General features: G+C 34.0%; 3 protein-coding genes across 3 annotated transcripts; all 3 read left to right on the top strand.

Moving 5' to 3' along the window:
• Nucleotides 1-92: 92 nt before the first annotated feature.
• On the top strand, nt 93-1,597 carry LOC108560655 (glutathione S-transferase 1-like). Its single transcript, XM_017918297.1, has 3 exons — nt 93-251; nt 880-1,080; nt 1,145-1,597. The coding sequence occupies exons 1-3, from the start codon at nt 111-113 to the stop codon at nt 1,454-1,456; spliced, it is 654 nt and encodes a 217-aa protein (XP_017773786.1). The 5' UTR covers nt 93-110; the 3' UTR covers nt 1,457-1,597.
• Nucleotides 1,598-1,839: 242 nt separating this feature from the next.
• Nucleotides 1,840-5,955, top strand: LOC108560650 (glutathione S-transferase 1-like; the record flags this gene model as incomplete). The annotated part of the gene is made up of 5 exons (XM_017918291.1): nt 1,840-1,980; nt 2,189-2,389; nt 2,445-2,493; nt 5,381-5,493; nt 5,549-5,955. Coding segments are annotated over 5 exons (819 nt in total), but the record flags the coding sequence as incomplete, so codon positions are not given.
• A 317-nt stretch (nt 5,956-6,272) lies between these two features.
• On the top strand, nt 6,273-8,075 carry LOC108560657 (lysine-specific histone demethylase 1A-like; the record flags this gene model as incomplete). Its single annotated transcript, XM_017918299.1, is given in 4 exon segments — nt 6,273-6,386; nt 6,438-7,239; nt 7,290-7,869; nt 7,927-8,075. Coding segments are annotated over 4 exon segments (1,555 nt in total), but the record flags the coding sequence as incomplete, so codon positions are not given.
• Nucleotides 8,076-16,940: the final 8,865 nt, after the last annotated feature.

The following is a 16,940-nucleotide window of genomic DNA, read 5'->3' as shown; positions in this document are numbered from 1 at the left end:
ATTATAAATGCACCAATCACGTAGAAACAATGCATTATTAAAAATCGTAATAGATGATAAAATAGTATAAATATTGATCAAATAACAGAGCTAAGACGCTTGTTTCAAAAATGACCATCGACTTCTACTACATTCCTGGTAGCGCACCATGCAGGGCTGTCATGTTGACTGCCATAGCCCTTGGCGTGGAATTGAATTATAAGCTGACAGATGTTATGGAAGGCAAACAATTCGAACCTGAATTTTTAAAGGTAAATAGTTTGAATTTAAATTAAGAATTTAACTTTCTTAACACTTGTAAGAATAATCCAAGGAAGTTGTTAATTTATATATAGAAAGAATAACTGCAATCATTGTTTTCAAACAATCAATGAATTACAAATTCTGAATATCAATGAAAATGTGACATTATAAATAGTTTATTCTAAATATCAAAAACGTGACATAGATTATTATAAACATTGTTTCTTGAAGAATCAGTGCGAAACTTGAAAACATGAATCATTATAGAATATGGATACTTTTTGAAACTGTCAATTAATTACAAATACTAAATACCAATCAAAATGGGATATAGATTTTGATAAACATTGTTTCTAGAAAAAAGCAAATTGTAATGTTTATGAAAACAATAGTTTTTCACGATGTTTTTGTTGCATCATTATAGAACATTAATGTACAGTCATTTTCTATATAATTATAGAGAAAAGAAGCATATGTAAATAATGTGTAATGGAAATATAACTATGACAGGAAATTTCTTAATTTGAATGATGTTTATGCATTTTCCGGTCGAAATTCAAAGTAAAAGTTTACTAAAATTATGAAATAAGTATATTAGAACAATTTGTATGAATGTATTTTGTAATTTTTATTTAGATCAACCCACAACACACTATTCCAACTATCAACGATAATGGATTTAGTCTGTGGGAGAGCCGCGCCATCATGGGATACTTGGTTAACAAGTACGGCAAGGACGACTCCTTGTACCCCAAGGACCCGGTGAAGCGCGCCGTCGTTGACCAAAGGATGTTCTTCGACTTGGGAACATTGTACCAGCGTTTGGCTGATTACTACGTAAGTTACTTTCATCAATATAAGAAAAAGAAGTGTAATCAAACTAACTAACAATAAATTACAGTACCCAGTTTACTTCGCCGGTGCCGCCTTCGACCCTGAGAAGAAGACCAAGATCATGGATGCTCTCCAATTCCTGGACACCTTCTTGTCCAAGTCCACCTACGCCGCCGGTGAACAACTGACCATCGCCGACTTGACACTCGTCGCCACCGTCACCACCTTGGAAGTGGTCGACTTCGATCTGTCCTCCTTCAAGAACATCATCAGGTGGTTGGATGTCGTTAAGAAGAACGCTCCAGGTTACGAGGAGGCCAACGGCAAGAACGTTCTTGCCTTCAAGGCTCTCGTCGACAATCTGATGAAGGGCAGATAGACGATGCACCATCCGATTTCTGCACATATTTAATTCACAGAAAAAAATTAAAGAGAACTCAAATAAACGCATAATACTTTGATTTTGTAAAGTTGTCATAAAATGCACGCTCTAATAAAAGTTTTTATTTTATAAATAATACAAACGTTCTATTTCTTTATATCATACACATACATCTGGCCAATTTCTTGAGTACTTCTATAACTTATATAAATACTCAACAACAAAATCTTTTTTTTAATATAATTACTAAAAATAATATTATTGTTATTGTTTATAATTAGGATCATTATAAATAAATTAGTTATTACAAAGGAACAAAAAATAACTGCAAGCATTTGACTATAAAATAACATACATTAAAAAATAAATTCACAATTCACAATGTTGTAGAACTTTACTACGTTCCAAGTAGTCCACCATGCAGGGCCGTCCTTCTGACTGCTAGAGCCATCGATTTGAAAATGAATCTGAATTTCATAAACGTTATGGAAGGTGAACAATTTGAACCTTACTTCTTGAAGGTACATCAATTTCACTAATTATGAAACATAAATTTGTTCAACGAAACTTGTCACCTAGCAACGGTTGTCGTGGGCACATCAACAAAAAAATATTCTAATTCCAATATTTTTTGTGGGCCCCACCTCGTGGTTCCTAGATCTTACTGCAGCAAATGAATAAGACCCAGATATTATTGTATCTAATTAATATAAAAATTATAATTTTTAGATGAATCCACTTCACACTGTACCAACAATGAAGGATGGAGATCTTAGTCTAGGAGAGAGCAGAGTCATTATGACTTATTTAGTAAACAAATATGCAAAAACTGATGCACTATATCCAAAGGATCCGAAGAAACGAGCGATGGTAGATCAGAGGTTGTACTTCGAACTAGTAGCTCTGAATCCGCATCTCAGAGATTACATTGTAAATAAAATCCAAAAAGTAATACATTTTGTATATATATTTACATAATTTTTAGTTTCCAGTGTTCTTTGAGGAATCACTGCTAAACAAATCTGCGATTCCAGGTATTTGCAGTGTTCTAAACATTATTGATAATCTTTTGGGAAAAACAGCTTTCTTCGCTGGACATTGACCATTGCTGATCTATCTTTAGTCACTTACATAAGTACTTTGGATGTACTTGATTTTGATTTGTCTCAATACCAGAATATAATAAAATGGTATGAGAATGTTAAAGAATCTGCGCCCGGTTACGAGGACGAAAATGGAAAGAACGTTTTGAATTTTAGGGACAAAGTGCATGAATTATGCAAAGGAAGAACTTAAAAAGACTGTTTGGATTAATTTAAAAAAATGTTGTTATTACTCATTGTAGAAATAATGTAGATGAATAATTATTATTATGTTTAAATTTTGTTTCAAATAAATTAAACAATTATTGATAATTCTCCTTCTTTTTTGTAATATTTTCCCACCTGGGAGAGCTTCTCTGCATTTAGCTTCGATGAAGGCGAAATTGATAATTAAAATTATTAAAAACCATAGTAAAGGAATATTGAATATTGTCTATACGTTTTTATTCATTCTGTTATGTTTAAAACAAAATATTTTAATTATAAATTATATGGTAGACACGTTAAAGCAATTTATTTATTAAGAAAATTTATAATAAACTTCATTAATTTATATCGAGTTGATTGTTAATAAGTTAAATACATTCTACAAAATTAAAAGTTTTAAATATATTTGAGAAATACTACTTTTAATGTAATTAATTAAATGTATATTTAGTTCAATATTAATGTTATATAAAAAAATACTTTGACTTTCCTTTGACTTCTGTACATTTTGAATTTTTTGTATATTAATTTGAAAAATGTTATTAAATGATCTAAAAGAACGAAGTCATTAATAATAAATTTATGAAACGAAACTACTACAACTACTAATTCTTATTCTCATTCCTTATTCCAAATGATTCTAGTAGCAATATTTATATGTTAAAGAATTCTTCAATATTTTCTTTCGTCCTTTTGTTTAAATGTTGTTCATTGTTGTTATTGCTATTATTTGGTCACTAAATGAATTATTACCAAATACATATTTATGATCTCAATCATGTTTGAACTATTGAAAATAATTTTCTAGAAAATGTTCAAAATAGAGGAATTGCCATTTAACTTGGTTGGTAAGTCAAGGGATGAATCTTGATAGGCCGTACAATCCGATGATTATCAAGTTGACAAAGTTGTCTATAAATTTGTTGGGTCTAGAAATTTAGGAATTTCTGGCCACTCAAAGAGTTAAGGTAAAATTAATTCTCAATTTACAGTTCATAGTTAAAGAAAGAGAAACGAATTAAAATTTATTTGTGAACTATTGCATTTTAAATAAAATTGAGCAGATTTAGGCTTTTTGGGTTGCAGCCCATAAACACAAATAATCCAAACTTGTGTTAAATGGATAGTACTGGTGTTAGTCCAAAGCTTTAAAACAGTGTTAACTCAGAGCATTTCCTTTAGGTCATGTTAATGCTGGTCTCCACTGCCACTGTACTTGTAGGCCCTATGCAGCTTCCGCTAGTCTTCTTCTTTGCTTAGTAGCATCTCTGATATGTACGCCGCTACAATATACCAGCTCTCCGCACTCTTCAGCATTTCACTGATAACATTTTATGGACTCCCAATTCTGCCTCCGCCTTGTGCTTCCTTCCAAACCATCTGCAGCATCTAAATAGCGTGTGCTCAGGGCTATCGTCCTCCTCGCAGTACCAGCACCTTTCATCATCCTTCTTCGCAATGAAGTGCAGGTACTTGCCAAAGCATCCATGGCCAGACAGCGCCTGGCTCAGGTGAAATGTTGTTTCACCGTGCTTTATGCTTAACCAAGGGCCTATTTGTGGGATAAGGCGCCGAGTCCAGGCTTCTTTCTCCGATCTGTGCCATTTATCTTGCCATTTTTGCAGCAGTTTGTCTCTAGCATCCGCTTTGGTCGCGCCCCTCTGCCTCTCACCTCTCCCCAGAACAAGGAGCTCTATTGGTGGCACACCAGCTATTACCTACACTGCGTCTCGGAAAATTGTCCTATACGCGCTGCATATCCTAATTGCTCCTCTTCGTTGGACCGTTTCTAGCGCTTTCTTATAGCTTAAAACTGTCATTGCTTGTTCCCATATAGGAGCTTGCTAGACTTCGGCAGGAATTTAATGACTTTTTTCGGTGTTATTTCTGTGCCTGATATGGTAAATTTTATTGGTCTTGTTTTCCTCCTTCCGATCAGTAGCACCGCTTCTGTTTTTTTCTGGCGCGAGTAAACAATGTTAATCCAGGATCCTCAAATAGTGTTAGTCCAGAGCTCTCAAAACAGTGTCAATCCAAGGCCCTCAAACAGTGTTAGCTCAAAATCTCTAAAGAGTGTTAGTCCAGGTCCAACAAACAGTATGAGCCCATAGTCCCATAAGCTAAAGGTCTTGATAATATTGAAGATACATTTTTATTTTTATATCTAACGAAGCAGTAACAATAATAGAGCAATTATATAAATATATCATAATTTGTATTTCCATTATTATTGTATTTTTACTAATTGGACTAATTATTATAAATGCACCAATCACGTAGAAACAATGCATTATTAAAACTCGTAATAGATGATAAAATAGTATAAATATTGATCAAAATAACAGAGCTAAGACACTTGTTTCAAAAATGACCATCGACTTCTACTACGTTCCTGGTAGCGCACCTTGCAGGGCTGTCATGTTGACTGCCATAGCCCTTGGCGTGGAATTGAATTATAAGCTGACAGATCTTATGGAAGGCAAACAATTCGAACCTGAATTTTTAAAGGTAAATAGTTTGAATTTAACTTTCTTAACACTTGTAAGAATAAGCCAAGGAAGTTGTTAATTTATATATAGAAAGAATAACTGCAATCATTATTTTCTTTCAGCTAAATCCATTGCACACTGTACCAACAATTNNNATCCCAAGAAGAGAGCAATGGTTGATCAAAGACTATATTTTGAAGTCATCGCTTTATACCCACAACTGACTGACTACTATGTAAATACATATAAACAAAAATTCAAAATAATTATTAAATAACATGCAATTTCAGTTTCCAGTGTTCTTTGAGAACTCTACATTAAACAAAGCCGCGATTCCAAAGATCCATAAGGTTCTCAAGATGATTGAAAATTTCTTAACAGAAAACACTTTCATAGCTGGAAGTACTTTGACGATTGCTGATCTTTCTCTAGTGGCATACATAAGTTCTTTGGATGAACTGGATTTTGATATGTCACAGTATCAGCACATACTGAAATGGTATAAGAAAGTCAAGGAAACTGCACCTGGATACGAAGAGGCAAATGGAAAGAACGTATTGATTTTCAAGAAAATGGTTCATGATTTATCCAAGGGAAGAACTTAAACTATCAACGTTTAATTAAATAGTAAAACTGCGAGTTTGATAGAATTAGTGTTATGAATTCATGTAATTAGATGAAATAGAAATCAAATAAATAGAAGGATCTATAAATATTTTTTGTTTAATTAACTCCAATTACTTTTCCATACTTTTAAATATTTTAAATTAATGTTGGTTGAGTAGTATAATTTTCCTTTGACTTTGGTAAACAAGAAGTTGCCTATTCATATTTAACTAAAATATAAATCATATTTATAATAGTTTTGTATCAGAAATAATAAGTTTGTATAAGAATATAAGTAATTTATTATATAACATTTTCATATATTTAAAATTACTGTATAAAATTGGTACTTTTAAATTTTCCATATGGTTGTATAACGAGTTGCCTAATCTACATGTAAACAAATAATAAACAAGTGCGGTTCGTTGCAAAGATCAATAATAAATATCTGTTTATTGTGGTTACGTTCGCTGTGAATCGTGCAGAATTGAATCGAAAATGAGTCGGAGGAAGAAGGCGAAGGTATGATTCATAGAAACCACTTGAATGTGTTAATGCTAGAGCCTTTTGCAGGTTGAGTACAGGGAGATGGAGGATAAATACAATAACCTCGAAGAAGAGATGGAGGCTGCAGACAGCAGACCCAGGGTTACATTGAATGAGAAGAAGCAGAGTCCGACAGTGAGAGGTCCAAAGAAGGATGTGAAAAAGGAGGAGGTGAAACGAGAGATCAAAAGGGATGAACCAAAGAAGGATCTGAAGAAGAGTGATGTGAAGAAAGAAGAGATCAAAAAGGATGAAAGCAAGAAAGAGATTATTAAAAAGGAAGACAGCGCTAAGAAAGAGGTGAAAGTGGATGAGAGAAGGAAATTTGATGAAGGGGAATCTGAATTGGATGATCCTATTATTAAGGATTTATTCTCAGGATTGGAAGGAGCAGCTTTCCAGAGCAGAATGCCTTTTGATAAAATGACCTCTACAGAGGCTGCTTGCTTCCCGGACATCTCACAAGCAGCACTGCAGACTGTCAAGGTGTATTTGCATATAAGGAACAGAATTTTGCAGCTTTGGCTGGATAATCCTAAGCAGCAGCTTATTGTTGAACAGGCCATGGAGAAGGTAGAACCTCCTTTTAACAGTGATGTCACTTTGCTTAAAAGAGTGCACACGTTTTTGGAGAGGAATGGTTTTATTAATTTCGGGGTATTCACGAGATTGAAACCTTTACCTAAACAGAAGTATGGGAAGGTAATTGTCATTGGAGCAGGTATTGCTGGGTTAGCTGCTGCTCAGCAACTGCAGCAATTTGGTCTGGAAGTTATCGTATTGGAAGCTAGAGATCGCGTCGGTGGACGCATTGCCACTTTCAGAAAAGGTACTATTCAGGTTTCAGTTTTGAGAATTTGACTAATGATATTTTTTAAGGTAATTACATTGCGGATTTGGGTGCGATGGTTGTAACTGGTCTTGGAGGAAACCCTGTGACTGTTTTGAGTAAGCAGATTGATATGGAGCTGCACAGGATCAGACAAAAATGCCCACTATACCAGTCCACTGGCGTCACAGTGGACAAGGATAAGGACGAGATGGTGGAGAGAGAATTTAATCGACTGCTTGAAGCAACATCCTATTTGTCTCACCAATTGGATTTCAATTACGCCGGCAATAAGCCGGTAAGCCTCGGGCAGGCCTTGGAATGGGTTATAAAGCTTCAGGAGAAGCACAACAAGGAGAAACAGATCCAGCACTTGCAGGCTGTAATATCGCTGCAGGACAAGTTGAAAAGCAATCAGCAGCATCTGGTTGAGGTGAAAGAAAATATGAAGGAGATGAATGTGCGGCTCAAGGAATGGGAGCTGATCGAGAAACGGGATATTAAAACGGAGTTTCAATATCGTTGCACTTTAAAGGATCTTAAATCTAGCTCTAAGGAATGGGATCAGCTGCAGGAGCAGGCGCAGGAGATCGAGGAGAAGCTTAAAGCTTTGGAATCAAATCCACCCAGGTACTTATCCTTACTAAATTCCTTAAATAATAATTTAATAATGAATTTTCGTTTTAGTGATGTATACCTTTCATCGAAGGACCGACAGATTTTGGATTGGCACTTCGCTAATCTCGAGTTCGCAAATGCAACGCCTTTATCCAACCTATCGCTGAAGCACTGGGACCAGGACGACGACTTCGAGTTCACCGGGAATCATTTAACAGGTGAGTTTGTTGTTTTTATTCTACAAAACGTGAATCATTTCGCTCGCAAGAAATGAGGGGAGTTTCGAGAAACGCTCTCGGGATGGGAATTAACACGAGGCTTGCATGTTTTTAATTCGTGTCATTAAGAATATAAGTCGTCCGCAGATAAAAAAAGTATTTAATTACAATTTGCGGAGAAAAAGGGGGACATTTTTTTTGTTGCTGTTGTCCAAAAGATAAGGCGAATGGAGCTGACGTGAATAATCGCACGCAGGCGGATTCAAATCTGTGGCTGTGTTATTTTTCTTGATTCCACGGGCCATGGGAAAAGGACGGTTTAAACAAATTTTAAATGCGTTTCGTCTTTTTGCACGCACGTCTCCCTTTTTGTCGCTCCCTTTTTTTGCATGAGCACTTGCGTTACTAATTACTACAACTCTTTGTACGTTTTATATGGTAAATTATATAGCGTTTGTGCACACCGTTACATGCACTCCTCCCCAGCACATTGTTACTCCTATGTTTGCTAGAAGGCTTTATCATTGAGATATCGAATACCTTCGATAATTATATCTCAATACTGTTTTATTTGTTATATAATATAAGTGTTACACTATTATTTCGTTTTGATGGATTATATCAAAACATTAAAAAATATATAAAAACATATTTATTCTAACTTTAAAACTAGAGACTTAATCATTTAAATGCTAATTAAAATGTGTTAAAATCTACTATTAAAAATTGTGGAATTTTTCTTCAACAATAATTTGCACTTCAAATAGTAATAGGTCTTCTTCATTTGTGAGTTCTTCCATGCGTGCTTCAAGTAGATCATTTACATCAGTTACAGAGACATCTAGTTTGAAATATAATTATCGCTCTTGTATTCTGCTCTATAATTACTCTATAATTATTCAAACTTAGAAAAAAAAATAAATAAATAAGGGGGTAGAAAAACATTTCTTAAGCTCGTAATATATAGCTTTTATGAATAATCATTTGAGGTAAAATTGAAGAGTTTTTGCATACAATGAAGTAGGAAAATGTATGTTAATCGAATAGTCAATTTGTAAATGTATATATTTTTGATACTCTTCCGTCTTTTTAATCGTACGTTCATACGAACGTCGCATCTTATACATAAACATTACAAGTGATGTTTGTTTTTCTAAAATTATGTTTAGAAAAATAGCTGATTGGAACAGAAATAGTAATAAATAAGGGCGTAGAAAAACATTCCTAATTTATAGCTTCTATAAGTAACAATTTCAGGTGAAACTGCAGTAAAGTAGGAAAATGTATCTCATTATATAATGTATCGTATTATATAATTTTTGATACCTTGTGTCTTTTCAATCGTACGTACCTTTATACGAACGTTGTATCATATGCAGACATTACAAGTGATGTTTATTTTTTCTAAAATTATGTTTAGAAAAGTAGTTGACTGCAACAGAAGTAATAATAAATAAGATCTTAGAAAAATATTCATTAAGCTCCTAATTTATAGCTTCTATAAGTAATCATTTGAGGTGGAACTGCAGAGTTGTTTTTTGTAGTCAGCTTTCAATTAGTGTATATCGTTCATGCAGTAAAATGTTTGTTAATCAGATAGTCAATTTCTAAATACAGTTAATACGCTTAACGAGTTTAATCCGTTCTAAAATTAAAATACTCCTATAGTGAAACATATTCAAAATACACATAATATGTGTATACAAGTTTTAATGATGATGTAGCAGGCGCACATCGGAGACTTCTCATCGTTACTCGTTATGCGAAACCTCGCTCGTTAAGCGAGTCATTTTTCTTACCATTTATTTTGCTCGTTAAGCGAGGTTCCACTGTATTTAGAAATTGACTATCTGATTATCAAACATTTTACTGCATGAACGATATACATGTGTCACTGTCTTGAACGTACGTTCATACGACCGTCGCATCATATTCATAAACATTAAAATTGGTGATTTGTTCCTAAAATTAGGTTTAAACTTAAAATATCTGACTGGTACAAAAGTAGAAATACACAAAAAATAATGATGAGTTATAAATTACGATGCACGTATTATCGAAAGTACGTTAAAATAATGAATGTCCAAATAGCTCTGACTATATAAATGTAATGAATGTGTATGAAAATGGTATTATTATTATTGTTCTTTGGGAGTGTTGGCTTTTGGATGTAATAGGTGAACAGTTTCTCATCACCCTGTATAAGGCGAGAACGAGAAAGGGTCACGGGGCTCCTTGGGCATTGTTCTCGAAGCCATCTTAAACTGTTCAGCGGCATTTTTTTTGCGCCTGCCGTTGTTTTTGGTCGTTGCTCGAACTGGGAGAGTGTGTAATTAAGAAGGTGATGTGATGAATGTTCCTCGGAGGGTACTTCGTTTTTTCTTTCTTTTCCTGTTCTCTCTCATATGATAGGGGGGGCTCCGCGGAGGGAAAACCGCTATGCCAATATAAGTTTAAAACAAAAGGTGCGCGCTCGGCGAAACTGTCTCATTATCCCGTAATGGTGGTTTCTGTTCTGACCACACGGCGATTACGGGAATACCGAGGGCCGTGGTCTCGTTATTCGATAAATTACGATAATGCTCGGCCATCGTTGCTGCTCATATGTACTTTACCGATATTGAGTTTGAGAGCAAATACACACACCCGGCAGATACACGAAAAAAAAATCTAAAGAAAATTGATCATCAGCAATAGATCTATTTAAGTTAAGGATCATATCAGTTCTACCAGATTGCATTCCTACTTATATATAACCTTCCTTCAGAAATCATATAGTCTTTGATGCAATTCCAATGCGGAAATCTACCGTTTATATTGTATGAATGAAAATAAATATTTGATTTGTTTTATTAACAAGTCATTCTAGTTGACTTTAATTCCAAATAACTATTGTTTTTTATGGCTTCGACTGTTATGGTAAAATAGACAGTAGACAGAATGTACGTATAAATCTTGTTGTTATAATAACTAATTATTAAAGTTTAACATTATACCCTTATTTTAATTCATTATTTACAATTATTCGTTGTTTCATATTATTTGCACTAAATGTTACTATTCCTACATACTTTGTTAACTCAATAAATAAAAAAACTGTGTATAGATATTTCTATACTCGCAAATTATATATTAGTAAGTTTGCATATTGCATCATGCAAATCTTTTGATCTTCGGGCTAATAACAGTATTTCTGTTGATAATGTATATATTTCAAATATGCATAGTTTTGTATTTTATATTTGAATTTACTGTTTGTTCCGTGTTAAGTAACATCTTGACTTGGTAATATTTAGTTAATATTGAAAGTATTTTTTTTTGTAATGACATATTTTGTCTTAATAATGAAATATACTGAAATTAAATTAGAAATAATTTGTTTTATATTTAAGAATAGTTAAATTATTGTCATTTAGCCTCAACATGAATATTTTATAATAAATAATGATTTGTATTATTAGATCATTGCTATTGTAAAATTCTTAAGTATATATGAAAATAGTCTCCTTATTGAGAAAGTAAGAGGTTGCTGGAAGTAGGATGCAATAAATCATTAACTTATCGTGATATGTAAATACTTTATTAATCATAGATATTAATACATTAAAGGAAATGAAAATAATAATAACTTTAGTAAAGAGCGATAAATAATAGTTTTGAGATAACTGCAAAAATTATGAAGATTTTACATAAATATTCATATCTTTAATCTTAGGATTATATTAACATTAATAACTATATTTATTGCAACAATTATACAAAGAACTTTATACTTATTAGAAAGATATTAATTATGAATTAATCAATCAAGATTATAAAAAAAAAAATCGTCTACAAAATAAATCAAGACACGTTTTTAATCGATGGATTAACATTAGCAATCTTAATCGTGGTTAATTTTAATATTATACTGATTTGGTTCATATTATTTGTAGATTTAATTTTTATAATCTAATTTTCTTTATGTGTATTTTTATAGAGATTACAATAATTTTCTAACAATAATGTATTATGTTGTGGGTCACATATAATTAAGTGATTGTATTCATACTTTGAATTATTACAAGAATTTACTTTTTTATATATAAATCTTATGGATAACCTCGGGTTGAATGTTAACACTAAGCCTGCAGCATATGGCACTCTCCTGTCGAGAACAAACCAAACAAAAAAATATACAATCATCCATAACTGTGTGTAAGGTCTGTGGTTAGTTTACTGCGGTGTCCGTTTTGCGATTCAATTGAAAGTGGTACATGTGTGTAAAATCATTTAGATCATGTGCACGTATTGGTTTTATAAGTTTATAATATGCAAATGACCGGCCGTTCGCTGCGAGTCCGGCACCAGCTATGGCTGCAAAACGTTCGAGGGACATTGATTTCGTGGCATTTTATTAACATAAATACGGGAATTGAGACGTCTTACGTAAAACGACCATGGAATAGTTCCGAGCTCACCCGCAACCACCCATAAATCACTCGTATACAATATTAGAAGGAAAGTGAAAGGATTGTGTAATCCACCCTCTCGCGTACACCTAAACCAGGAGCTCCAACTGTCAACTACTTCAAAAATTTCTTCAACTTTACTATCACATTGTCTATGTAGTTGGTGTCAGGTTTATGATTAGTTTTAAATCTACAAAGAAATCTAAACGTTATGTATCAATTTACTTTAAACTTTAATCGATTTTGGAAAAGTTTGTACTTATCCAAAAGTAACTTAAAAGCTTTATAAAAAGTGTATTGGATCAACTGACAATTTAAAAACCATTGTTATATCATCTACTCTGGAGACAACTGACTTAGGCTATCACTATTTCGATGTAGTATAGGAAGATTTAGGTTGTAAGGAAGGGTTGGATGAAGAGAAAAGGTGTATCATATATGCATTCGTGCAGAGGTCCATTGTGAGTGCGTGTACGTTTGTGTATTTTAAGGGTTGGGGGGTCTTCGGTTCGATGAGAATGGAAATGATGATGCGGCGCGATCGTTAAAAGGCGAAACCCGTCTTGTTTGTCGTTGGCTCGGAACCCGTAATTTCCAGGCCGGGCATAATCCGTCTCGCCATTCTTAGCACTTTCAATTTGTTCCCTTAACATGTGGCGCGATGAAAGCTCCTTCATGCACAAACTCCCTCATTATTCCATTAAACCCATCCGAAGGATAACCGAACCGAAGGAACGAAGCATAAGCATGAGAAGACGAAGAAGTAGGAGGAGGAGGCGGAGGATGATGCTGAAGAAGTGGAAGTAGAAGCAACGGCAGTCGCGAAACGCGAACAATGAACGAGTACGCTTACATAACTAAATATTACGATGCAACTTTTTTTTCGCAGCCGCCGCCGCCGTCGTCTTTCCATTCTTCTCCACGGCGTTGCATTCAATGGCCGTTGATTTGTTGCTCTTCTTTTATTACTTTGTTTTATTTTGTTCTTCGTTTTGTTCTTTGTTCGAGCTTAATTTTCGCGCAGTTGGCAAACGGAAGCGCAGCAGCACTTAATTAGGTCGCGACCATCGGGCATGCCCTTAATTTGAGGGTTGCGCAAAAAAAAAAGTTGCGGAACGCTCGCTTCGTGTATAACGCGCAGTCATTTCGCGTCAAGGGCCAAAAACGCCCGCCTCAGTAATTACATGGAACAGACCGGAACACGGTCGAAAAAATAACACCTATTACATATAGATTGCAATCGAAAGAACCGTCCGACGTAATTATAATTATTAAAATCGCAGGTTGATTCAATTTCGTCACAGACTTCTTCATCGTTTCGTTCTTTCTCATAATTGCATTAACATCAAACCGCTCAATTTGCAATATGTAGTCTTGAGATTGAAAAAAAGTATTAGCATCTTTAATACTTTGTAGTTTCCTTCGTGAGAACCTATTTTGTGTAAGACCAGAACAAGCCTTTGTCCTATGTTGATAGAAATCATGAGTCACCAATCCAAGTAATATCATTGCTTAACTTTGAAAGCTGTCAAATATCAATATAAAGTCTAACTTTATTTTACTATAAAATAGATTTTTGTACAAAATGTACATTTATTAGGTTATGTTTCTAATTTTACATTTTGCTAGATACTTACTAGATACGACACATTTTTACAAGCTTAAATAAAATGTTGTAATATATATGACTTTCCAATATTATATTATTACATTAACAATAATAATATTTAATACAATTACATAAATAGTTACAGACAAAAAGTGTGAAATAAATAAACGAAACATTGAAACTTTATTACATTAATTTGCTTTAAACTGTTCAAAGTTTTCTCATATTCTGATGTATAGAACTTCTGTATTTTGTTATAAATTGCTTGTATAATAGAGCTACACAAATGCCTTGTTGTATAATATGTTATTCATATAAATAATAACGGTATTTCTTAGTTTTTTTATTAATAATACGTTTATTTGCCCAGCAGACAACAAGATACACATCTATTAAAAGGACAAAGAAAATAAATAAATTGATTTGCAAATAGAAATCATATGTAACCTTGCATGTCGATTGAGTGCTTATTAACAAGACAGCCAATGTGCTTTCCGTTCAATCATAATGAATATTACATTTTGTTGAAAGTCTTGTATACGCACATATTAGAATCATTGTAAATGCAAGCTTTTATTGAAAAAAATAATTACATTCTTATGATCATTTTAGAAAATCCTTTAAATACTTTGATTTAGTCACACTATAACTTTGAAAATGAAAATTCCTATTAAAAAATAGTAATTTGTTAATATTAAAGTAATTCTTTCCTAAGTCCACATTTTTAAAGCAGTTTATTATAAGGAGGATATATAATTTCACATTGGCGGATTTAGCACATGAGGGCCCCAGGAGCAATTCAATTTATTCCAGTAAGACTGCCGTGGGCCCATTTGAAGATTTGAGGCCCCCTTGATTTAAGAGGTCACTATATGCATAGCTAAGAAGATGGAAATAAACCAGACAACAAATATTAATATTTTACTCAATTTCTTAATACCAAAATAACGATTGCCTTCAATTGAACCATTAAGATCTTCATATAAATTAAACATTCTCTTGTAATAGAATGTCCTTAAGCAACTTATGCTACTTGGATGAACGATGCCGTTTTCCAACTACGTTGATGGTATAACGGAGATGATTTATTAGAGAAACAAAATATATTATCACACATAATTTTATAATGATCGATAACCAGATGTGGGAATCATCTTAAAAATTCAGATACTTCTATATTGCTGTGTACAGTTACAAACATTATTTAAGTTTGTTGTTCTAAAATAGCGATAATTAACTTTTTTCATGATAAGATTATTTATTGTCATTGGTCATGGTATATACTTTCTCTGGTCAATATATATAGTATAAAGATCATTTTGGGAAAAAGAAAAAACATAGCTTAATTCTGGTGATGTGTCACTTGGATACATAGAATATGATTGACTTTCAATATTTTTTTATCAGATTATAATATTTTTTTGCGTGTCAACCAAAATGTCTCGTCGTGTCACCACTGACACGTGTGTTATAGGTTCGTCATTACTGATATAGATGTAACCTATGAGGATGTCTATAGTAATGTTGATTGTTGGGGTGCAGGGTGTACCATGATCCAGGCATGCGGATGATTTCGCAATGGTTCTGTATCCATTGGGACGCGCCTTTCCATGCCGAAACCGGCTCCGAACCCATAATATTCGCTTTTAATGAAATCGTGCGCAATAAACAAATATAAGCCGCAGCCATTATCACGCGCGCTTCTGTTTTCCCTTGTTAGTTACACTCATGCCCCAGCCTTATCTTACACGATCTCGCAATTTTATGGCAACACACGGTATATATATGCCTTGACTTCATCCTCCTCCACCACTTCCTTTTTTTTCCGTATCCTTGGTACGTTTCGCCTCCGTGCGAGGGTCCTCTTCGCGAACAATACCGGCCTTTTCATTTACCATTATTGCTTCAAGGAAGTCGTTAAAAGGACACCCGTCTCCTTAATACAATACCAGGGATTTATATCGGCTTCGTGCGATAATGGGATCAGATTGAGATGCAAATTGGACACTTGTTCAGTTCATTAGAAACTTACACATATATATAATTAATACACGTTCGAATGCGTTTATCCTTTTAGATAAATAATCCCATTCGAATCTATTTGCATACTCCGCCGTGTGTTTGTTTCCAATCGCTATTTTTTTTTTCATTCTTATTCTTCTGCTGCTTTATCTTCCCGTTCTTTATTCGTTGCAACAATGCTTCGTGTTCAATGGATATGTCACTCCGCGACATTTCCCTTCGACGATGATGTACGATAAGTGCTCGCAATTCCTTCAGCCGTGCACGGTATTTCGAAAGCTCTGAGGGGTTGGGAACCTCCGGTCATAGAGAACCAAATGAATTGCATCATCAGCGCAAGCGGATTTATCGGAATTGTATCCTAATTTTTCCTATTTTGTTGAATTCGTTTTTTGGTTCGCGCTTTATGGTTCCATGTCATGCAATTAAATACATTTCTTTTCTTGTAGATAATAAAGTGCGTTTTGTGCAGTGGAAGTGTATCACCAACCCACGACTGGAATGTCGCCATTTTCCGTGCAGAACGAATCCCCTAGGCCTCAGCATAAATCGCAATAAACATATTAAATTCCATTTATTACGCTTAATATTCCATTTTGTGGAGTCGCATTTCGTATTGTGCGTCGCAGCGCAAGAAGCTCCATAAAGCATATCTCTTAATGTGCGCGCACTTTGCGGAGGATTCCCGACAATGGCGAAATGCATTAGACCACTCGCCTTTTTTTTATATCCAGATGGATTATCCTTGCTTTCTTCTGACTTATCGTTCGCGAGTTACCGTAA

Source organism: Nicrophorus vespilloides, unplaced genomic scaffold (genome assembly GCF_001412225.1).
Source record: "Nicrophorus vespilloides isolate i.1.1-1 unplaced genomic scaffold, Nicve_v1.0, whole genome shotgun sequence".
Taxonomy (NCBI): Eukaryota; Metazoa; Arthropoda; class Insecta; order Coleoptera; family Silphidae; genus Nicrophorus; species Nicrophorus vespilloides.
The sequence above is the reverse complement of the archived record's forward strand: the minus strand, read 5'-3'. Positions and strand labels throughout refer to the sequence as shown.